Below are 23791 nucleotides of genomic sequence, written 5' to 3'. Positions count from 1 at the left end.
GAAACATCCAATGCAAAATTTGTTGCTGTGTATTGCCAGATCTTATAGTTTAATGATTTCTTACAATTAAAACTTACAGTCTAGTTACTTGGTTACTGATTGGAATGAATTGCAATGCAAAAGGCATGGTCATTCTTACCTCTTTGTCAGGTGGAATGCTCTCGCAGACTACATCTCTCCACGGAATTGCAATATTGCCCGTGGAAGCAATCTGGGTTCAGGAAGTGGAAGAGAAATGAATTGGAAAAAGAACAAAAGGGAAGGTCTACGTTGGGTTGGAAGACAGGAGAGGTTAAGTAAGAGAAGGGTTGGTGGTGCAAAGCCAAAAGAAGTGGTTATTGGACAAATAAAGCAACAAAAGAAACATTCAGAAAAGGTGTGATTGGCAGAATTCTGAATGGTTGCTGCACATAAGCAAAGAAAAACAAGACAATAAATCTAAATCCTACAGAGAGAGATTGGGGGCAGAAGCTCTGGTCTGAAATTATTGAACCTGATGCTGAGTCAATAGACAATAGGCGCAGGAGTAGGCCATTCTGCCCTTTGAGCCTGCACCACCATTCATTATGATCATGGCTGATCATCCTCAATCAGTATCCTGTTCCTGCCTTATCCCCATAACCCTTGATTCCACTGTCCTTGAGAGCTCTATCCAACTCTTTCTTAAATGAATCCAGAGATTGGGCCTCCGCTGCCTTCTGGGGCAGAGCATTCCACACAGCCACCACTCTCTGGGTGAAGAAGTTTCTTCTCATCTCTGTCCCAAATGGCCTATCCCTTATTTTAAGCTGTGTCCTCTGGTTCGGGACTCACCCATCAGCGGAAACATGTTTCCTGCCTCCAGAGTGTCCAATCCTTTAATAATCTTATACGTCTCAATCAGATCTCCTCTCAGTCTTCTAAACTCAAGGGTATACAAGCCCAGTCGCTCCAATCTTTCAACATAAGATAGTCCCGCCATTCCAGGAATTGACCTTGTGAACCTACACTGCACTCCCTCAATAGCCAGAATGTCTTTCCTCAAATTTGGAGACCAGAACTGCACACAATATTCCAGGTGTGGTCTCACCATGGCCCTGTACAGCTGCAGAAGAACCTCTTTGCTTCTATACTCAATCCCTCTTATTATGAAGGCCAGCATGCTATTAGCTTTCTTCACCTGCTGAACCTGCATGCTTGCTTTCGTTGACTGATGTACAAGACCACCCAGATCTCTTTGTACTGCCCCTTTACCTAACTTGACTCCATTTAGGTAGTAATCTGCCTTCCTGTTCTTGCCATCAAAGTGGATAACCATACATTTATCCACATTAAACTGCATCAGCCATGCATCTGTTCATTCACCTAACTTGTCCAGGTCACCCTGTAATCTCCTAACATCCTCCTCACATTTCACCCTGCCACCCAGCTTTGTATCATCAGCAAATTTGCTAATGTTACTATTAATACTATCTTCTATATCATTAATATAAATTGTAAAAAGCTGCGGTCCTGGCACCGATCCCTGCGGTACCCCACTGGTCACCGCCTGCCATTCCAAAAGGGAGCCGTTTATCACTACTCTTTGTTTCCTGTCAGCCAACCAATTTCTATGGTCCACAAGACTATCAAATGCTTTATGACCACTGCGATGCTGTTTCTCAAGCTTGCGTTGAGCTTTGTTGGAACATTGTATGAGGTTGAGGTCAGCATGAGAAGTAAGATGGAGAATTAAGAACAGGCAGATGGAAGCTTGGGGTCATATGTGAGCTTTGCACTGTTCTGCCAAGCAGGTGCACAATCTTTATTTGATTCTCCCAGTATAGAGTACACCGCTTTATTGAAGATCAATAGAGATTGGAAATTTGAAGTAAAATGGAAATTTTCAGTTCAGAGCAAGATCTGGAAACAGCACGGATAGAGTCACCAATGTACGGGGAAAGGCCCAAGTAGAACAGATCAAGGCCATCACAGGGGACTCTGCACATTTGGAGGTACTCCAGAACTATTGACATCCCTAGCTAAGCAGTTCCACTAAAGATACAACACTGTTATCGACCACAATGTGGAAAATTGGCAGATATCCAGAAGGTGGGGCTGGTGGAGGGAGAGTTGAGACTGTTTGGGAAGAAGTATCTAGCCCTCAGACTGTCCTGGTGAAGATGCAAGTGTAAAGGAATTCGGTGACAATCTTTTGCTGTTGCCTGAGCATACACAGTTGTTTTAAAACAGAGCCAGTTGATGAGAAACTAATCTGCAAAGGAATTGTTTCGCCATTATCTGAACTCTGAGCCAGCAGACCCACTTCCTTAAACAATAAGCCTCAAAGGGATAATCAAGTGAACCTGTATTTATGTCAAAAACTATATAAGAAGATAAGAGATAATTTGTACTTGTCTTTTGACATGAACAGCTGAACAGACTGATTGGATTATCTGTCTCTCTGGTTTGTCTCACACTCTTTTCTCCTCTGGAGAAGGAAAGGTCTATAAAACGATGAGGATTAAGCAATTTTGACATGGCATTACTTCAAAAGGAATGACATGTATACAATAATGGTAGCTTTTGCTGTGCCTTTCCCAAAACACCTGATGGTGAATTGCTTTCAGAGTGTAGTGAATATAATATCTGCCATGAGATAAATGGCCTGTATATTTAAGTTGATTATGGTTGAGGAAGCTTTGTTGGGCAACAGGAGGCTACATTACTCTTTGAAAGTGGATTCATTGGAACAGGTAGATGAGACATTAAGTCAATGGCACAAATGAATTGTTCTGATCAAAGTCGCAGTTAAAAGCGAGGTGGTTGAATCAATAAAAATAGCTCAAGGATAAGACAGGATTGAAAAGTAAAGGTAGTGTGGCTGGACGAGCTGCTCAAAGTAATGAATCTATGCTGTAAAATGATGGACTTGTCATGGAATTACGAAAGATGGACAATAACTAAAGCACGCTGGGAAATCCAGCCTTGATCAAAGTGACTGGGCTAATAAACATGCTGCAGAATCCAGACAGACTGCAGTTACCAATGGAGTGCAGGTTCATAGCTCCTTGAAAGTGGAGTCGCAGGTAGGTAGGATAGTGAAGAAGGCATTTAGTATGCTTTCCTTTATTGGTCAGAGTATTGAGTACAGGAGTTAGGAGGTCATGTTGCAGCTGTACATAACACTGTTAGGCCGCTGTTGGAATATTGCATACAATTCTGGTCTCCTTCCTATCAGAAAGATGTTGTGAAACTTGAAAGGGTTCAGAAAAGATTTACAAGGATGTTGCCAGGGTTGGAGGATTTGAGCCATAGGGAGAGGCTGAATAGGCTGGGGCTGTTTTCCCTGGAGTGTCAGAGACTGAGGGGTGACCTATAGAGGTTTACAAAATTATGAGGGGCATGGATAAGATAAATAGACAAAGTCTTTTCCCTGGGATCGGGGAGTCCAGAATTAGAGGGCATAGGTTTAGGGTGAGAGGGGAAAGATATAAAAGACATCTAAGGGGCAACGTTTTCACGCAGAGGGTGGTACGTGTATGGAATGAGCTGCCAGAGGAAGTGGTGGAGGTTGGTACAATTGCAACATTTAAGAGGCATTTGGATGGGTATATGAATAGGAAGGGTTTGGAGGGATATGGTCCGGGTGCTGGCAAGTGGGACTAGATTGGGTTGGAGTATCTGATCGGCTTGGACAGGTTGGACTGAAGGGTCTGTTTCCATACTGTACATCTCTATGACTCTATAAACCTATTAGCTGCAAATCTTACAATCCACACCTGAATTTGGGTTTGAATGGAGTCAATGGAATGTCATCCTCAAGGCGATTGAGGTGTGTACCAGACACAGGAGTGCCTCACACCCTTATTTCGAGGAGGTTACATGTGCTCCAGGAATGGTGACTTAAGGACCACCCTGCCATCAATATGCCAATGCCTGGTTGGGTCCAATCGATCAGGGTGATCAAGCTCGATCGATCTATTGGAGGACACTCAAGACTCTCTCAAAAGGTGCAAACATTTTGGAATATAAGAATCATTGTGACACCACCTCAGGAGTGATAACTTGAGCAGTAACTGAAGAGTGGTAACTCGAGACTGACCACCAAGAAGAGAAGGCACGCCTGAGATCATTGGGAAAAGACCAGAAGATATCAAAACATGAGGCCAAATTCTCGAGTGGTAGCTTATGATCATTCAGAGTTAAGTTAAAGCATAAGATAGCATTTGCAGTGTAAATTGTTTATTTATAGTATATTTTGTTGTGATAGTACTAGTTGTATCAAATAAATTAGTATTATTGCTTATTATTATTAAGAGCTGACTCAGTTCTTTTGCTAAATATAAGAGTTAAAACACACTGTGTGGCAGGCACAACAGTCGCATATGATTTACCTCACTTTATCTGCACTACCTATCTGCGACACAGAACTGAAATTCTGACCAAGCTATCGAAATTAGAGAGAAGTGATTCTTCATCGTTTCTGCTAATAGAGACATACGAGGGAACCCACAACATCAGTAGAAAATACTGAAAACACTCAACAGGCCAGACATTATCCATGTTGAGAAAAAAGAGAGATAATGCAAATTCTCCAGGTAGATGACCCTCTGAGGGAATTCTGGATTAGGACACTGCTCATTGCTTTTCTCTCTCCAAAAATGCTGCCTGGCCTACTCAGTGTTTCCAGCATTTTTAAAAAATTTTGTTTTAGGTTTCCAGCAATTTTGCTTTTCGACTTTGGGTATGTTTGCAAAACTGCATAAATGCATGAGTTTATAGTTGGATCCCAAGCCCGTGAGGTGGTGAATTTCATTCCCACCATGGAACTTGAACACAAAAATCAAGGCCATCACTGGGAGTTCCTCAGAGTTGGAGGCGCTCCAGAACTATCCACTCCCCTATCTCAGCAATTCCAGTAGATTACACCGTTATTTATTCACAGTGTAGAAAATTAGTTATGTCTCATCAACAAAAAGGATAAATCAAATCTATTAGTTTACTGCCAAATCAGTCTAGTCTCAATTATCAAAGACACGGAAGGGTTGTTGACAGCACTATCAAGTAACACTCAGTGTTATAACATCGCAATGGACCCTTCTGCTAATTAACCAAACACCCAGAAAAACTCACCTTACCTCGTAATTTGTTGAAATATGAGTGACAGCAAAATTCAAAGTTCCACTATTTAAAGAAAATAATATCAACTTATTCCTTAACTCTAAAAGTGAAAATTAAACAAATATTCACAACTGAAATCCCCCCCTTTCTGTTAGCTGCTTATTATCTGCCTCCAACTCTCTAACAATATACCGTTCCAACAAAAAAATTATTAAAATTACATCAACTCAATTTCAAAACTACACAGACAGCAGCTGTCTGTCTTCTTTTAGCTGAAGGTTTCCCTGGGTCATCATCTTTCTTTTACTGTGAAGATGTTTCATGTGAAAAAGATACCTTTTTATAGAGTATTTTTGAATGTCAATCTTCCTCAATGGCAGTTACTCTGACTTACTCAGTTTTTATAATACCCCAACATCGGATCGTCTCATTGGTTCGATGTTGTCAAGACCAATAAAGTCAAATTTGATTGGGTTTAGTATCCTGGGGCATAATTTAAACTGGTTGAATTTGAATTGTTGTCAAAACAGCAACCAACTCAGGTATCCATTTCACAGCCAGATTTTACATGTTTTCAATTTTCCAGTGTAGTCTGAGACTGTTAGTCACATGACAAGTGTTTGTATGCTGTCAGTGCAAAACAGCATTCACACACTCTTAAAGGTACAGTACACACCTTCAACTTCATAACACTCAGCAATTAGTTCCCACCGACACCCAGTTTGGGTTCTGCTCTGATCACTCAGCTCCAAACCTCATGATAGCTGTGATCCAAACATAAACAAAAGATCTCAACTCAAAATGGGGAAAGGAGGGTGACAGCCCTTGCCATCACGGGAGCATTTGATCAACTCTGGCATCAACAAGCCCCAACAAAACTGGAGCAATAGGTAACAGGGCAATACTCTACTGGTTAAAAAAAACCTAGTACCAAAGAAGTTGGTTGTAATTGTTGGAGGTCAATCAGCTGAATCAGCACACATCACTATATGAGTTCCTCAGGTTTAATGTTTTCTAATCAACTTGTTCAGAGATGTTATTGTACACCTCTGGAGGAGGTGGGATGATCCCAATCCTCTGGGTCGAGCAATAGGGGCATAACCACTGCAGCACAAAAGCCTTGGTTCCTTAGATTAAGATCTAAGGCCCAACCATGTAAAGCTGCTTCATAAATGACCTTCCCTCCTTCATGAAGTCAGCAGCAAGAATATTCACTGATAATCAGCCAATGTTTAGCATTTTATTCAGAACTCCACAGATACTGAAGCAGCCCCATGTCCAAATGCAACAAGGATCAGGCATGGGCTGATAAGTGGCAAGTAAAGTTCATGCCACACAAGTGACTATTTCCAAGAAGAGATCATCAAATGCCCCTTGACATTCAATGGCATTACTGTCAGTGAATCATCCCTACTTTCAACAACCTGGGAGTTACCATCAACCAGAAGCAGAGCTGGGCCAGACCCAAACCCGCGTGTACCAGTACGGATCAGAGCATGGGAATTCTGCCACAAGTAACTCACCTCCTGTCAGTCCAAAGTCTGTTCGTCGTCTCCAAGACTCAAATCAGGAGTATAACCGAATTGTCCCCACTTCCAGTGGAGGAGTGTAGAATACGTGAAGCTCAACATTATCCAGAGCAACAGTGACTGTACCTATTTGGGAGTAAAGTGCTCTGAAGCAGCCCGAAGTTGTGAAAGGCATTATATAAATGCGACTCTTTCCTTCAGAACATTGGATGGGATGGTTACTACACACTACTGAAAATGACCTCCTGCAAACATTGTAACATGCGGTAGGGAAGAAGGCTAGGTCACCTTGAACATTAACTCCAGAGATGAACTCTGTTCATAGGTATATTCTTGCACATGTAGCCAGAGATGTTGTCAGGTTCAAAGCAATCAATTGTGCTAGGGGACTCTAGTCAGAGGCACACACAGATGTTTCTGCGGCCATCAGCGAAAAATCAGAATGATGTGTGGTCTCCCTGGTGCCAGGATCAAGGATGTCTCAGAGAGGGTGCAGAATGTTCTCAAAGGGGAGAGGGACTAGCAGGAGGTCATTGTACATTTGAAACTAACGACATAGGAAGGGAAAAGGATGAGATTCTGAAGAGAGAATATAGAAAGTTAGATAGGTATTTAAAAAGGAGGTTCTCGAAGGTAGTAATATCTGCATTACTCCTGGTGCTATGAGCTAGTGAGGGTAGGAATAGGAGGATAGAGCAGATCAATGCGTGGCTGAGAAGCTGGTGCTTCTCAGAAGGGTTCACATTTTTGGATCATTGGAATCTCTTCAGGGGTAGAAGTGACCTGAACAAGAAGAACGCATTGCACCTGAATTGGAAGGGGACTAATATATTGGCAGGAAAATTTGCTACAGTTGCTCGGGAGGATTTAAACTAGTAAGCTGGGGGCTGTGGGTTAGGGAGGTGGAACCCAGGAAGATAGTGACGAAAGAGATCAATCTGAGACTGGTGCAGTTGAGAAAAGATGGGAGTCAAACAGTCAGGGAAGGTAGAGACAAAGCAGAGAAGAAGGTAGGACTGATAAACTAAACTGTATTTACTTCAATGCAAGAGGCCGAACAGGGAAATCAGATGAACTCAGGGCATGGTTAGGAACATGGGACTGGGATATCATAGCAATTACAGAAAGATGGCTCAGGGATGGGCAGGACTGGCAGCTTAATGTTCCAGGATACAAATGCTACAGGAAGGATAGAAAGGGAGGCAAGAAAGGAGTGGAAATAACGTTTTTGATAAGGGATGCCATTACTGCTGTACTTAGGGAGGATATTCCTAGAAATGCATCCAGGGAAATCATTTGGGTGAAACTGAGAAATAAAAAAGGGACGATCTTCTTATTGGGATTGTATTATAGACCCTCATAATTGTCAGAGGGAAATTGAGAAACAAATTTGGAAGGAGATTTCAGTGATCTGTAAGAATAATAGGGAGGTTATGGTCGGGGATTTTAACTTCCAAACATAGACTGGGACTGCCATAGTGTTAAGGATTTAAATGGAGAGGAATTTAAGTGTGTACAAGACAATTTTCTGATTCAGTATGCGGATGTCCCTACTAGAGAAGGTGCAAGACTTGACCTACTCTGGGGAAATAAGGAAGGGCAGGTGACTGGGGTGTCAGCGGTGGAGCACTCTGGGGCCAGTGACCGTAATTCTATTAATTTTAAAATAGTGATGGAAATAAATAGACTGAATCTAAATTGGAGGAAGACTAATATTGACAGTATTAGGCAAGAACTTTCAAATGCTGATTGAGGACAGATGTTCACAGGTAAAGTGACAGCTGGAAAATGGGAAGCCTTCAGAAATGAGCTATTGAGAGTCCAGAGACAGTATATTCCTGATAGGGTGAAAGGAAAGGCTGGAAGGTGTAGGGAATGCTGGATGACTAGAAAAATTGAGGGTTTGGTTAAGAAAAAGAAGGAAGCATATGTCATGTGTAGATGAGTTAGATGGAATGAATCCTTAGAGTATGAAGCCAGTAGGAGAGAAATCAGGAGGGCAAAAAGGGAACATAAGATATCTTTGGCAAATAGGGTTAAGGAGAATCCAAAGAGATTTTACAAATACTTTAAGGACAAAATAGTAACTAGGGAGAAAATAGAGCCCCACAAATATCAGCAAGGCAGCCTTTGTGTGGAACCACAGGTGATGAAGGAGATACTAAACACATATCAGTGTTTACAGTGGAGAAGGACATGGATGATACAGAATGTAGGGAAATAGATTGTAACATGTTGAAAAATGTCCATATTACAGAGGAGGAGGTGCTGGATGTCTTGAAATACATAAATTTCAAGATAAATTCCCCGGACAAAATCAAATGTACTCTAGAAAACTGTGGGAAGCCAGGGAAGTGATTGCTGGGCCCCATGCTGAAATATTTGTATCATCAATAGTCACTGGTGTGGTGCTGGAAGACTGGAGGTTGACACCAAAATTGGAGGTGTAGTGGATAGAGAAGAAGGTTACCTCAGGGTACACAGGGTCTTGATCAGATGGGCCAATGGAGATGGCCCATGGGCAAATGGCCATTAGCAGATGGAGTTTAATTTAGATAAAACGTGAGGCACTGCATTTTGGAAAAGCAAATCAGAGCAGGACTTATACACTTAATGGTAAGGTCCTAGGGAGTGTTGCTGAACAAAGAGACCTTGGAGTGCAGGTTCATAGCTCCTTGAAAGTAGAGTTGCAGATAGATAGGATAGTGAAGAAGGTGTTTGGTACGCTTTCCTTTATTGGTCAGAGTATTGAATATAGGGGTCGAGAGGTCATGTTATGGCTATACAGGACATTGGTTAGGCCACTGTTGGAATATTGTGTGCAGTTCTGGTCTTCTGCTTATCGGAAGAATGTTGTGAAACTTGAAAGAGTTCAGAAAAGATTTATAAGGATGTTGCCAGGGTTGGAGGATTTGAGCTATTGGGAGAGGCTGAAAAGGCTGGGGCTGTTTTATCTGGAACGTCTGAAGCTGAGGGGTGACCTTTATAAAATCATGAGGTGTATGGATAGGATATATAGACAAGGTCTTTTCCCTGGCGTTGGTGAGAGGGGAAAGATATAAAAGGGTCCTAGGTGGCAACCTTTTCCACACAGAAGGTGATATGGAATGAGCTGCCAGAGGAAGTTGCAGAGGCTGACACAATTGCAACATTTAAAAGGCATCTGGATGGGTATATGAATGGAAAGGGTTTGGAGAGATATGGGCCGGATGCTGGCAGGTGGGACTAGGTTAGTTTGGGATATCTGGTCGGCGGGGACGGATTGGACCGAAGGGGTCTGTTTCCATTCTATGAATCTAGTCCAGACATATGCCTTTTGTGAAATTGAGTGACGTTTATGCAAATTATTTAAAGGCTCTGATTCTAAACGAGGCATCTCCATAGGAACGCATTCCAGAAGTGAGGCGGGTAGCCAATGAGCGGAGAGCACCCTGCCCGGTTGTGGCCAATCAGAGGGGGAGAAACAATATTTGAAAGATTCGCGGGGAGTGTAGTGTATCCTTTTGAGAAATCCCGGAACTAGAGCAGCGCTGAGCCCCGGTACCAGCCGCCAGGAAGGCTCTCGCTTTAGAGGGGGTTCCCGTGCAGATTCAGGGGCCGAGTAGCGCTTTTCCTTCCCCGGAGCACCCTTTCCCTCGCCCTGCCGAAGCCCGGAGAGGTCTCCAGTTTTGACGACGATGGCTCTCAGCCGCCGCAATGTTGTAAGTTACAGTCAGTGCAGTTTCACTCTCGCTGTGGGAGAAAACAGCACGTTGTTCAATTTCCCAAACCTGAATATTTAACGTTGAATTTTTCTCCTGACCATTTGTGTCTCTCTTTATTTCCTCCTTTGTGGGGAAAACTTCTTATTGTAGCCAATTTGCTCAAAGAAAAATCTTGGGTGAGTTGACCTGTTTTAAAAGTTCTAATTAGCTTGTTTTCTCCAGGCTTGCATTAGCACACCTGAAGGGTTTTTAAAAAAAACTGTATCCCCATGAGCCAAACTTGCCGTTCTTCCCTTTTTTTTGTTTCATTTTCAAACCCAAGCCTTAATTGAGTTGACCCACTTCTCTGTTCCGCTCCCAACCATTTCAGTTATGCTGTGATCTGCTGGTGTTGCCGTTTCTAAATACTGGATTAAAATATCTCCTCCGATCCTTGATCAAACGGGTCTTGTTATACTGTCCATTCCTGATGAAGGGCTTATGCTCGAAACGTCGAATTCTCTATTCCTGAGATGCTGCCTAACCTGCTGTGCTTTGACCAGCAACACATTTGCAGCTGTAATACAACTCGTCTCTTCCCTATTAAAACTAAACGTTCTCTCCTCTCTCATTTTAGTGAAGGTTTTTCCCCTGTTTAACTTCCGCCTTGACTCCTTGAATTTAATCTTTCTGGGCTGTTCTTGCTTCCTACACACACTCCCCACAAGACATGTTCTAAAATTATGTCCCTATTCTTAGTCTCACTTACTACAATACCACCTCGTAAGAGACGAAATCTTCAATCGATCCCTAATATGAGGGTAGTAGTCTACCAGAATCGCCATGTCTGCTTTCATATGTTCACCTATTAGGTAGCTGGACCTTTCCTTCATTTGAGTATTCTTGCCCTCAGTAGGCCTCCTACGCTTTCATAACTGCAGTATGATGCTGTGCCTGTAGATCTGCAGGAGGCTGAAGGAACACAGCAAGTCAGGCAACATCAGGAGGTGGAGAAGCCAATGTTTCTGCTTTAACCCTTCCTGATGATGCCTAGCTTGCTGTGTTCCTCTTGCTTATCTACTTTGGATTTCATCACCTGCAGTTTTTTGTCTCTGGCTGGCTGATACCAAATGTTCTTGGGCTGCAATCATAGAATCCCTATGGTGTAGAAATAGGCCATTCAGCCCAACAAGTCCACACCAATCCTGACGAGTAATCCACCCAGACTCATTCCCCTGTTCTATTGCTTTTATGTTTATCCCTGACTAAAACACCAAACCTATACATCTTTGAATACTGTAATTTAGCATGGGCAATTCACCTAACCTGTACCTCTTTGGATTGTGGGAGGTTACTGGAGCACTGAGAAGAAATCTATACAAATGGGGAGAATGATGCCAGCTTCAGGAGACTGGAGTTTGCACAAACAGTGGTTAGTGCTGTGACTGAGTAATGCTCATCACTGAGTCACTGTGCTGTCCATGTTGAGACCCAAGCCCCCCTCACTTTGCTTAGGAAAAGCAAAAAACCTGGTTGCTCTGCTAACAAATGGCTGTGGAAGATTCATTCTTGTCCTTGAGTCACTGCCCTTTTATCTCTACCTATTAATGTCTTTGCCAGATCCCCTGTTTGAATTCTCGAGGTTTTGCCCTTGATTGCCCTAACCAGCACTTGGATATGCACAGTGAAAGTGTCTGTATTCTCTTCCAATCCCTGTTAGCAATGTACTCCCTTCCAGAAGGCCTCCCTTTGCTTTGTTTCATCCTTGACTCTGGGTCTGGATGAAGTATTAAGAGCAGCTGAAGTAGATGGTTCTCTATCTCTGAACAGCATAGTTTAAGGTGACATGGGTAACTGAATTGCCAGGTTGCTTCTGGTGCACTGACCTCTTGAGAGGTATCTGATGGTCCCACCAGATGAATTGACTAAATCAATTCAAAATGAGATTGAAGCCTTAACCCTTAAAATCCCCAGAAATTTTTATAGCTCATTTATTAGTTGATCTTTCTCTTCTAGCTGTAACCCTATATTCTGCACTGGTCTAGTACCTGGTGTAAGGTTATGATTTGACTAGATAGTATGCAAAACAAGGCTTTTTTGCTGTCACAGTACATTTGACAACTGATCAAATCAAGATGAGTGGGATTCTTGCTGGGGGCAAAGGTGAGGCAGTGGCTGAGGGGGGGAAATAACAGAAATATTGTGAATACAACCAACAGCTGTGAGTAAGAGTGCAACTAAAAACAGCTGAAGTATTCCTTTCCACCCATTGCAGTGCACCTATTCAGATCAGTGTGATGGGGGAAATGTGCAAAGGTCTATACTTAAGACTGAGCTGAATTTGTTTAGTCTGAGGGATGCAGATTCTAACTTGGCTTTTTCTTTTTAAGCTGATATTTAAATTACCTTTCCCCTTATCTAGGCTCATCGAAACTTGGAAAATATTGAACCAGTCAAGCCAACAGCAAAGGTGACTGCAGCTGTCCGAAGGCCAGCTTTGGGAGACTTGGCAAATCGTGTTATGACTCGTGCAGAGCAGGTAAAGGCACTCCTCTTAAAGACTGAAGATTATCTTGACCAATTTTGCTGAGACACTAATTATGTTTACGCTCTACTGCAGAAAAAACAAATGACAAATATGGTTTCTAAACCAGTGGTATCCAAGCCAAAAAAGGCTTTGCCAAAACCAGTGGCTAAAGAAGTGAAGCCAGTGACTCGTGGGTTAAAGCAAGCAGCTCAGAATATGAAGCCAGTGGTTGAGGAGCCTGTTCCACGGGTATGCATTCAACACTCATTCTATATTTTAAAAAAAAATAAAATTTTTCTTCAACTTCAAATTTATTTTCAATGGCTTTTCTTTGTTAAAAGACCCCTGTGTCTCCAACTCCAATGGATGTCTCAATGACAGAAGATTCTTCTACGAAAGAGGAAGACCTTTGTCAAGCTTTCTCTGAAGCCATATTGAAGGTGGAAGATATTGATGCACAAGATAGTGATAATCCTCAAATGTGTAGCCAGTATATAAAAGACATCTACAAATATCTGCGGCAGCTGGAGGCAAGTGAACTCTGATCAAGCTGTGGTACTGAAGCTAGTTTCAATGTAGTTGCTCTTGGTTTAACTTTATCGATTCTTTGATCTAAAAGAATATTGATCCTAAATCGGAATGTTCTGAAAGGACTTTCAGGTACTTGTCATCTAGGAGTTGCTCTGAACTGAGGTAAAATGCTACACATGTTGGTTTTTATCTGAAGAGTGCTAGAGAAACTTGGCAGCTGTGGGGGGGGGGGGGGGGAGGAGAGGGGGGGGTGGGGGAGTGGTTTTTTAAATGTTCAGTATAAGTCCTTTTGTGAAACTGTTAGGTTATATGCTACAGCTGGAGAGTAGGACTAGCTGCATGTTTCTACCCTCTAAATTCAAATTTCAAAATATCCAGGTCTTGCATCTCTCTCATTTTAACTCTGTTCTCCTTTAATAACTATCTTGAAACTGGACCCCTGCTGTTCACCCAACCAACTAGTTGGAAATAGGATAGTCTCCTCCTTTACCCAGTCAATTGTTCACTTTCACATGACCTCTTTACCTTCTCTCCAAGGGTTCGTTTTTCTATATCTAAAATTCCTCACGACTGGTTGCACTCTAGCAGTCTCCTTTTTATTCATTTTTGTCCAGGGTTTTATTAACGTACATACTTAAAATGAAGTGTCCAGAACTGAATGCCATATTCCAAATGTGGTCTGACCAGTGTTTGTGTAAAAGTATTTCTCTACTTTTTTTTGGCTGTTTATACTTCCTTAAACCCAAGGGTCCTGAAAGCCCATAACTAAAATTTGTCTCTCTGGGCACCTCATGAGAATTATGCACATGGACCTTCTGCTCCTGTAACCCCTCAAGTTGTCATTTAGAGCCAGTATTGTCTGTTTCTTCTATCAGTAATGCAGAGAAAAGAACGGATGCATTTATTTATCTGCCTGTTTGGCTGACTTGTCAATGTCCTTCTATCATCCTTGCAATTCCTGATTTCTCCCTAGCTTGGCTTCATCTGACAACTTAGATTTTTGCCCTCCACTCCCATTTCCAAATTGCTTTTTCTGATATGTATGACATACCAATCCCTGGAGAATGGTGATTTTTGACACTTCTCCAATCTGAGAAATGCCCATTTTATACTTGGCCTCTAATCCATCTCTAGCCAGCCTCTAAACAATGCTGTCAAGACCCATCACCCATATACCTTGATAACCAAGCTTCCATATGACCATTTTAAATGCTTTCTCCATCCAATAGACAACATCCACAGGACTACTCTCATTACAAATGCAGAGGTTTCTCTGATTTCCTCCACCCACTGGACAGAACTTCTGACTGATCCATTTCTTGGTTTTTTTTAATCATGCTCAATCTTCCTGCCCTCTCACTCAATCCCTGAATCCAAAGGATCATCTTCTGCCACCTTTAGTGTGATTGAATGAATTCCTGGAACCTTTTTAATGGAGTTTGTTCTTCAGATAGTGGCTTTAAATTTGCCTGTAGAAAGGTCAACCTTGAGCAATTGACTGTGCAGCCACTGCAGTTTACTTAAAACTGCATTCATATGGAACACTGAACAAGGGACAAATCTATTCAATGCTGCTTGATTCACTGGCCATAATCTTAATATTTTCAGCATTGCCTTTCCTCTGGTCAGGAAAGTATGATTTGTTGCTTGTTGCAGTACATTGCATTCAGAATTGAGCTAAAATTGGTGACCTTTAGCCATGAAAATGGATAACATTTTGGTTTTTTGTTTTCCAACAGATGGAACAAGCAATCAGACCACATTACCTTGAAGGGCAAGAGATAAATGAACGTATGCGTGCGATTCTGGTTGACTGGCTAATTCAAGTTCACTCCAAATTCCGCCTACTGCAAGAAACTCTCTACATGACACTAGCTATCATGGATCGTTTCCTGCAGGCAAGTACTTGTGACCATGCCAGAAGTCTTTAGTATCTGTAACCTAAACTGTAATCATGTGGAGGTTTGTTGTATTTTCCACTTCAAACTTAACTCCTCAATCAAGAAAATTGATGTCAGCCACAAATCTATAATGTCCTGGGTAAGTTGAGAGCAACTCCCTCGAAGTGGGTCTCTTCATGCCCCTTAACTCTGAAGGTGCAATTGATATTTTTGAGTAATTAGTCTCAAATCAAATAATCAAAATCACTAATGTGGAAACAGGCCATTTGGCCCATCTTCCCAACCCTCTTAATCAGTTTCTACCCCTGATTTAATGGACCTAACCTACATTATGGACAACTTTAGTGTGGCCCATCCACCTAACCTGCACATTTTGTGGGAGGTAACCAGAGGAAATCCCCACAGATGCTGCATGAATGTGCAAACTCCACAAAGTTGCCTGAGGCTGGAATCGTGCCTGGTGCTGAGTCAGTAGTGCCAACCCATGAGCCACCATAAAGTCGTCATCTTTCTTTTGTATGGAAGAGTTTCCCATAATAGATTATTACATGAAAGTCTTCCATTTGCAAAGTTCTTCCCTTGAGTTTGTCAGCTTCAACCTTTGCCTTATATACAGCCTCAGACAGACTGACTTATGGCTTCACTTTTTTGGGGTGTTAAGGGAAGTGAGCTTGACTTATAGGCTTTCAATTTTTGAAAGAAGGGGATTAAATAGGAATAAGTGAAACTCTGCTAATGTCAGGAATGCTACTAATCAGTGACCTTAATGCCACTGTAGTTTAGGACAAAGTTTTCAACACATGGTATAGGTTGGTCAAGTAGAATCTCAAACATATGGGAAGTTAGCAAAGCTGGAGATGACCATGCACAAGAAGTGCTTTCAAGCAAGACAGCAAACAGCACATCCATTGCAGTAATCTCTGGACTGCATTCCACAACTCGGAACTGTAAGCATGGCTGGAAAGATGGTGCTAGAAGGAGGGCTTTAAATGTCTGGGACTCCATCTGGAGGAGATGCTAATTAAACCGGTTACCTTCAAAGACAATGGTTCAGGTGTATTGTTGGATGGGAAATGTATGACCAGTCAACCCAGAGTTTGCTGGATGATAGAAATGAAGACTTGCTTTATGATCAGTTTCAGGCAGGCAGTTTAAGAGGTATGCAGAGAATTCAGACAGAAGTAAAATGCCTGCGGCCTAATGTGATCTCTAATATGAGGGGAACCAGGCAGGTTGGTTTTTCCCCCAAATGGAGGAGTAGTGTGCTTAACTAAGGTACTAAAAAGTGCTTTATCTACCTTTTTTTTTTTCTCTCTTCCTTCTGCGCCCACCACTTCTTTCCCCCCCCCCCCATTCTCCTTACCACCCCCTCCAAAATGCTTCCTAGACTATGACTGAAGGGCTCATGTGTTTTAAATGACCTGTCCACATAAAATTGTCAAGGTACTAGAATCTGAGATATTAGAATTGAAAGGGGATTGCATGAACATTAGACATAATTGTTTCCTAAGACTTGTGGGGTGCCAAAAGGCTGGAGAATTGTAAACTTTTATAGTCTTTTAAAAGTTGTTTTTAAAAAAAAAATAAGCTCAGCAATTGCAAATCGGTAGGGAAAGCTCCTGATACATTACCCACTATCAAATTGTGGTAGATTAGGAAGCTAGCATGGATTTCTAAAAGGAAAGTGTTAAGTAACTTGCTGGAGTTCAAGGTCACAAGGGCTGGTATTAAGCTGTGGTTGTAGTGTACATGGCCTTTCAGCAGGCCTCTGGTATAGAACTGAGGCAGACAAGACATGGGGAATTGCAAACTGAGGATGATGGGGACTATATAAGAGTAGAAAACTTGCTAAGAAAAGGTTTTTCAGTTTTAAACAAAGCCTTGATAAAGAAGCATGTGCAAAGTAGTATGCTATGCCTGAAAGTGTGGTGGAGGCCAGTTCAATTGAGGCATTGGATAATATCTATCCAGATGTCAGGGTATGGAGAAGGAGAGAATGGCAGTGAGTAATGCACTTGATTTTGGGAGTCAAACAGCTGGCCAGATAACTGCCTCCTTGTGATTCTGTCTTAAGTTGTGGTGATAAATTTTGTATTTAATGGTAACATTTAAAGCAAATTGCTTTGTTCCACTAAGTCCTCTTTACCAAATGATAAGATTGCAACTGTTCCTCACTTCAGAGCCAGCCAGTTTCCCGCAAAAAGCTCCAGTTGGTCGCTGTGACTGCTATGCTGCTAGCTTCTAAATATGAAGAAATGTATCCACCAGCTATCGGAGACTTTGTTTACATCACGGACAATGCTTATACCAAGAGTCAGATCCGTCAAATGGAAATTCTTATTCTTAAAGAACTTGACTTCAAATTGGGCCGCCCACTACCACTGCATTTTCTGAGGCGAGCTTCTAAAACTGATGTAAGTACAGTTTCTGTCACCATAGCAGGGTATTTGGCGCTTGAGGTTCATGTTGATGAGTGGCCTAAATCTATAATCTTGACTTTGCCTCACTACTTTTTAAACACCACTGAGTTAGTGATCTTCATCTTGACAGGTTGATGCTGAGAAATACACTCTTGCAAAATACCTAATGGAATTGACTGTCATAGACTACAATATGGTGCACATACCTCCTTCTGAAATTGCAGCAGCTGCACTTTGCCTGTCTTTTCAAGTCTTGGACCAAAGTAAATGGGTAGGTAAAACTATAAGTCCTATTTTCTTGAGCATTTTTGTACAACATGCTGTTTTTATTTTCAAACAGTTGAATTGAACTGATTGCTAAAATGTGATGTTTTTGGTGCAACCACCTACATGCTCATGGTGGTATGACTGACTACTTCTGTTTAAATCCACCTGCCAAGCATGGTTTTTCTACAACTAAATAGTGCTACAATTTTCCTTTCATTCCCTCTTGCCTGAAGACTCGGTCCCTGGATTATCAATTCCTAGATCTATAGTATGGAAACATACCCTTCAACCCAACTTGTCCATGCTGATCAGGGTATATTTTAATATATAAACAATCCTGGATAAATCTCTTCTCACTTGACCCATATCCCTCAACCCTTCCTATTCATAAACTCATCCAGATGCCTTTTTTAAACTTTGTAATTTGTACTAGCCTCCACCACTTCCTGTGGCAGCTCATTCCATATACATCACCCCCTACATCAAAAAAAGTTGCTCCTTAGATCCTTATTTAAATGTTTTCCCATCTAAACCTATGCCTTCTATTTTGGGACTCTCCACTCCAAGAAAAAGACTGTTTACTCTATCCAATTTCCCCCATGATTTTACAAACCTGTACAAGTCACCCCTCAGCTCCTGATGCTCCAGAGAATGTAGCCTATTCAGCCTCTACTGAATAGAGTTGCCAGGGTTGGAAGGTTTGCACTATCCTTTTATCAATCTTTTCTTGAACCCTTTCAAGCTTCACAGCATCCTTCCTATAGGAGGGAGACAAGTTGCATGTAGTATTCCAAAAGTGGCCTAACCAATGTCCTGTACAGCTGGAACATATCCCCTGAACTCTTGTATTCAATGCCCTGACAAATTAAAGGCAAGCTTTCACTAATCTAGCTGTCTCCACCTTCAAGGGGCTATGCACCTGCACTCCAGGTCTTTGCATTAACAATATATTTTATTTGAACAAAACTCTAAACTACCGTAACCTGTGACCATCTGGCTTGTCCTGAAATCTGTTTTCTACTTTAGACAGCAGTTCAAAAATACTACACTGGCTACACAGAAGATGCCTTGCACTTGACTATGAAGCACATGGCAAAGAATGTTGTGAAAATGAATGAAGGCCTGACAAAGCATGTTGTAAGTAAATATCTAGTGTACATCTGGTTTGAGCATCTTGTTGGCATCTGTTTAATGAAACTTCATGTATGTTTTTTTTCTAGGCTATAAAGAACAAGTATGCAAGTCCCAAATTATTGAAAATAAGCACCATTCCTCAATTGAAGTCTGCCTTAATCAAAGGATTGGCCTCCTCACTGCTGTAACCTTCCAAAAAGTAATATGGACATAATTGCACTTTCCAGTTTTAAATGGAAGAATTGCTGCTAATACACTTAGCCCAGCCTTTGGACAGTTTGTCAATTAACTATGGCACTGCACCAATGGGCAAACATCCATACTTAAAACCTTGTGATTTTTTTTTTTAAATCGCCAGGTTAGGATGCAGTAACTGAGTTTCACTCCAGCATGCTTCTGATTCCAACTTGTGTTTGGAGGGAGTAAAGTCCTAGCTCATCTCTCCTCTGAAGCTGACCGTTTTGTCGTACTTCCACAGACCAGTTGCAAACCTTGTCTTTTTAGATTTTCATGTATATTTTTAACTTTTTTTTTGCTAATCTTAAAATTATGCCACTTTGTCACTGCAAATGGCTTCTGTCGGTTTTTCTCATTAAAAATCCACTGATCTTATTCTTGAGACTGGCTTTCTATCTTCAAGACTTGCTTTTGGCACACACTCCAGTTGTTCAGAATAAGTGTAAGGAACATTTGTGAAAGTGAGCGTGTCATTTAAGTCCAGGGTTTAATGAAGCTATGGATCTAATCCCAATTTTGCTACTGGAGTGGATAGTAAAGAAAGGCTTTTTGTTCAGTTTATGCCCAGATTTGTTACTGGGTGACTGAAATGGAGTCATGTGGGCCTAATGTATTGAATTCTGTTAGCATTTGATGCTAGTTATTTGGGAGGGGTGACAACATTGGGGTGGGAGCAATAGGACAAAGGGAAGAGAAACATTTGGTCAAGGCTCCTGCAAAGTTGGGGTTCACAAATGTACAATGTAAGTAAAACATTGGTTACTTTTTGAATGCAAGTGATTTGATGCGTAGGCAAACATTTTGTGGCGTAACAATGGAAGCATAACAGACCCTTCGGTGCATTAAAAGATCCAATTTAAATTCTACACTAATGTGTGCAATCTCTGGAAAAAGCTTTAATGTCAATTTGCTTAACTAAATTCCATGTAAAATATCCAAGAAACACTGGATGTACTAGAGTGTAGGTGAAGATCAATATAGAGGTGTGGGTGGGAGGGGCTAGTGCAGTCAAGTAAACTTGTACAAATTTTTAAACTATTCAGGATTTTATTTGAAGGTTTTTTGTTTTTACTGCTTCATCTTTAAGAAAGTTGCTTTAGAACAAAAGCTCTTTAAACCCCTGTAACCGACATGTAGTTTTGTTAGGGTTACAACATTAGCAATCACTGCCTAGTGTTTTTCTTTTGTACTAGATATTTCATCCAAACTGCTGTAATATTGCTTGATATGGTTTGAGATCTTGTACTACAATGCAATGGGCATAATCTGAAGTATCAACACTTCAACCAGGTTTACCTGACAAACTTGATGCAAAATTTAAATAAAATTACTGTAATTACCACTTAAATAGTCTTGCATTTTACTTTACCAGTTGGTGTAAGGAGCAAATTCCATAATCCTTTAAAAGGAATGTCCTTCTATAAGTAGAATTCAAATGTATGAACATAAACCAACTACAACAGTAAGAGGCCAGTGTTAAACTCAAGATGTGCCTGTGGTATACTGTTGCTGTGCTAAACCCACTTGTTTGGACAGCATATCTTCTGAAACCAAATATCGCAACTTGTTGTTTAAATCCAACAAGGGTCCTCCTTGGAGTTGAGCAGTGACCTGATATGGTCTACTTAAATTTGAGTCTTAGGGTAGACACAGGAATGCTTTTTATTTTTGGAAGTTCAATGACTGACTGACTGACTGGGTTTTCTCACCCAGAAACTAATGGGGATCTACTACATGCTGTCTTAAGTGTAGAGGCAAGTGTGTTTAGCATTTGTGATGCTCTGGCATAAAAGGCTGTGACAAGTCCTGGAAAATAGGATTAGGAGAGTTGTTTTGACTGGTATAGACCACTGCCTAGAGGTGCTTGTGCTGTAGACCTGCATCTAACTAAAATTAGGTTTGCAGGGTGATTTGACTAGAAGTTAGCTATTTTTAGTGGTAGATTCTCCAATGGATACTTTAAGAAGGATGAGGCATCTGACCTGTTTTATCTTACTGCAGGTAAAGATGAGTTTATTTTTAATGGTGAATTATGAAGTTACATTTGCTTCCAGCTGTAAACTGAGTGGGATTTTGTAGAGCTTTCACTCAGATCTTTTATCTGCAGAGTGGTAAATATTCTCTACCTTTTGTGTTCAAGCACATACCAATTGTTTGGATTTTTTTTCGCACACCATCCAACTAAGGGCTTTTGTAGTACAATGGTAGACTCCTGTAGGCTAGAGGACCTGGGACCAGAAAATGAACTACAATGTAACAGGAGTTGAGCTATCCCTTGTTAAAATCTCTAGAAGCCACAATGTGGAGGAGCTGGTGTTGGACTGAAGTAGACAGTTTAACCTGGGGTTGAGATTTTTATCACCCAAAGTGCTTCATTTGGAAGCACCAGCTTTGTGATGCTGTTTTGGTTAGAGGATAAATCATAAAACACAACTTGTAGCAAAAGATTTTAGTGTCACGTAACTGGAATGATGAACAAACCTTAAGTTTTTTTTAATATTGGATTGTAGGCTTTAGTTCATGTGTAAATTCCAGAATTACTTAAGTCAATTCTCTAATGTAAGGTTTTATAACAAAAGGTGATATCTCAGCTCAGATAATGCATTTAAAGGTGTCCCAACCTTGAGTCAGACTGGTTAAATTTCTAAAGTGAAATTTACAAAATATTACATCAACTGCTTGCGGATCCATTCTATTCTGCTCAAAAAAATGCATCTGTAGGCAGTTGTTATATTTTTGTAAATTCCACTTTGAAGTGAACCAGTATGACCCAAGATTGGGATGCAGACATTGTCTTAGATCTTTTTACTCCACAACCACCTGATTTGAAGGAGCAGCACTCAAAGCTAGTGCTTTTAAATAAACCTAGTGTTGTGATTTTTAACTTTTTTTTTTGTTCAAGTTTCAAGTCAGTGTGATGCAATGCTCCCACTTACTTGTATGGGTGCAGTTCCAACAACACTAGAGCTTAACACCATCCAGGACAATGTAACCCACTCAATTGGCACCACATCCTCACCAGCTTCAAGATTCACTTCCTTCACTGGCATATGGTATTGTAAAACAGTTTTTACACTGAACATGTTTTGTTCCTTTTCCTATCCATATTGCCCATTGAGGAATATTTAAGTCAATTCAGTACTCCCTTGACTTGGGTCTGTTACTATTGCACCACAATAAAAGCACAAGGAAATCTGTACACAACTCAATTTTTTTATTTACTTCATTCTGTTCACATACACAAGGTAACCTCAATTTAGAATGTTTTGGTTTCTTCCTTCATTAGACTCCCCTTGTTAGCTTACTGTTAATTCTCTTATTGCTCTACTCTAGTATTATCTTCCTTTTCCCCTAGTATTTTGTGCATCCTGGTGTTATGGCCTTTATGAAGGAACCAGAAGCCTCTATAATGAGTTCAAATCTTTCCCCAACAGTACTAGCAAAACATTCCATAATGAACTGGTTCTGTTCAGGTATAACTGATCCAGCTTGGACAGATGCTGTCATCGGTGGCACAGTGGTTAGCACTGCTGCCTCACAGCGCCTGAGACCCGGGTTCAATTCCCGACTCAGGCGACTGACTGTGTGGAGTTTGCACGTTCTCCCCGTGTCTGCGTGGGTTTCCTCCGGGTGCTCCGATTTCCTCCCACAGTCCAAAGATGTGCGGGTCAGGTGAATTGGCCATGCTAAATTGCCCGTAGTGTTAGGTAAGGGGTAATGTAGGGGTATGGGTGGGTTTCGCTTCGGCGGGTCGGTGTGGACTTGTTGGGCCGAAGGGCCTGTTTCCACACTAAGTCTAATCTAATTCCTGGGCTATTGGGGCTGACTCTGAAGCCATTCCTCTGGGACATCTTGCTGTACAAAGTCATTTTCACAGCCCACTCCTTCTGGAGTCAGTAGCATGAGATTTTTAACAGTTGGCCAGTGATACCCACATCCCATGTACAAGTTATTATCCATTCCTAATTGTACTTGCTAGGGCAGCTCAGAGCTAACCATCTTGCTGCAGGTAGATGCAGACCAGATGAGGATGACCAATTTTCCTCCCTAAAAGGGATTAATGTTGAAACAATTGCCAATAGTGCCAGCTTTCAATTCCAGATTGTTCTGACTTCCATCCCTCCAGTTGCCATGGTGGGATTCAAAACCATGTCCTCAGAACATTAAGATGGAGATTGAGATTTACTAGCACAGTGCTAAGTCGTGATGTGGAGGTGTTGGACTGGGTGAACAAAGTCAGAAGTCACGTGACACCAGGTTACTGACCAACTGGATTATTTGAAATCACAAGCTCTCTGAGCATAGCCCCTTCATCAGGTGACTTCACTTAACCAAGGACAATCCTATCACCACTGCTCTTCCACTCGCTTTCTTGCTCTCTTATACAGCTGGACCATCTGTGATGCTATGGCTTGTTGCTTCTGTTATGAGCTAAAAGTAAAGACTGCAAACATTGAGTGTTTGTCTGCCCTAGAGTGGT

General features: G+C 41.4%; 1 protein-coding gene across 1 annotated transcript; it reads left to right on the top strand.

Moving 5' to 3' along the window:
- Positions 1 to 10112: 10112 nt before the first annotated feature.
- On the top strand, positions 10113 to 20659 carry ccnb2 (cyclin B2). The gene is made up of 9 exons (XM_060853301.1): positions 10113 to 10312; positions 12717 to 12833; positions 12915 to 13070; positions 13163 to 13351; positions 15092 to 15250; positions 17434 to 17667; positions 17804 to 17944; positions 18967 to 19077; positions 19161 to 20659. Exons 1-9 carry the CDS (start codon positions 10289 to 10291, stop codon positions 19260 to 19262), a joined length of 1233 nt encoding a protein of 410 aa, XP_060709284.1. The 5' UTR covers positions 10113 to 10288; the 3' UTR covers positions 19263 to 20659.
- The last annotated feature ends 3132 nt before the right edge of the window (positions 20660 to 23791 follow it).

The sequence above is a fragment of the Hemiscyllium ocellatum genome, chromosome 39, assembly GCF_020745735.1.
Source record: "Hemiscyllium ocellatum isolate sHemOce1 chromosome 39, sHemOce1.pat.X.cur, whole genome shotgun sequence".
Taxonomy (NCBI): Eukaryota; Metazoa; Chordata; class Chondrichthyes; order Orectolobiformes; family Hemiscylliidae; genus Hemiscyllium; species Hemiscyllium ocellatum.
Note: the sequence above shows the minus strand (reverse complement) of the source record. Positions and strands in the feature narration are given on the sequence as shown.

Coding starts and splice junctions, on each gene's coding strand:
- ccnb2 (XM_060853301.1), top strand. CDS start 10,289: ATGGCTCTCAGCCGCCGCAATGTT. Junction 10,313..12,716: donor CTCTCAGCCGCCGCAATGTT/GTAAGTTACAGT, acceptor CCCCTTATCTAG/GCTCATCGAAACTTGGAAAA. Junction 17,945..18,966: donor TCTTGGACCAAAGTAAATGG/GTAGGTAAAACT, acceptor TTTCTACTTTAG/ACAGCAGTTCAAAAATACTA.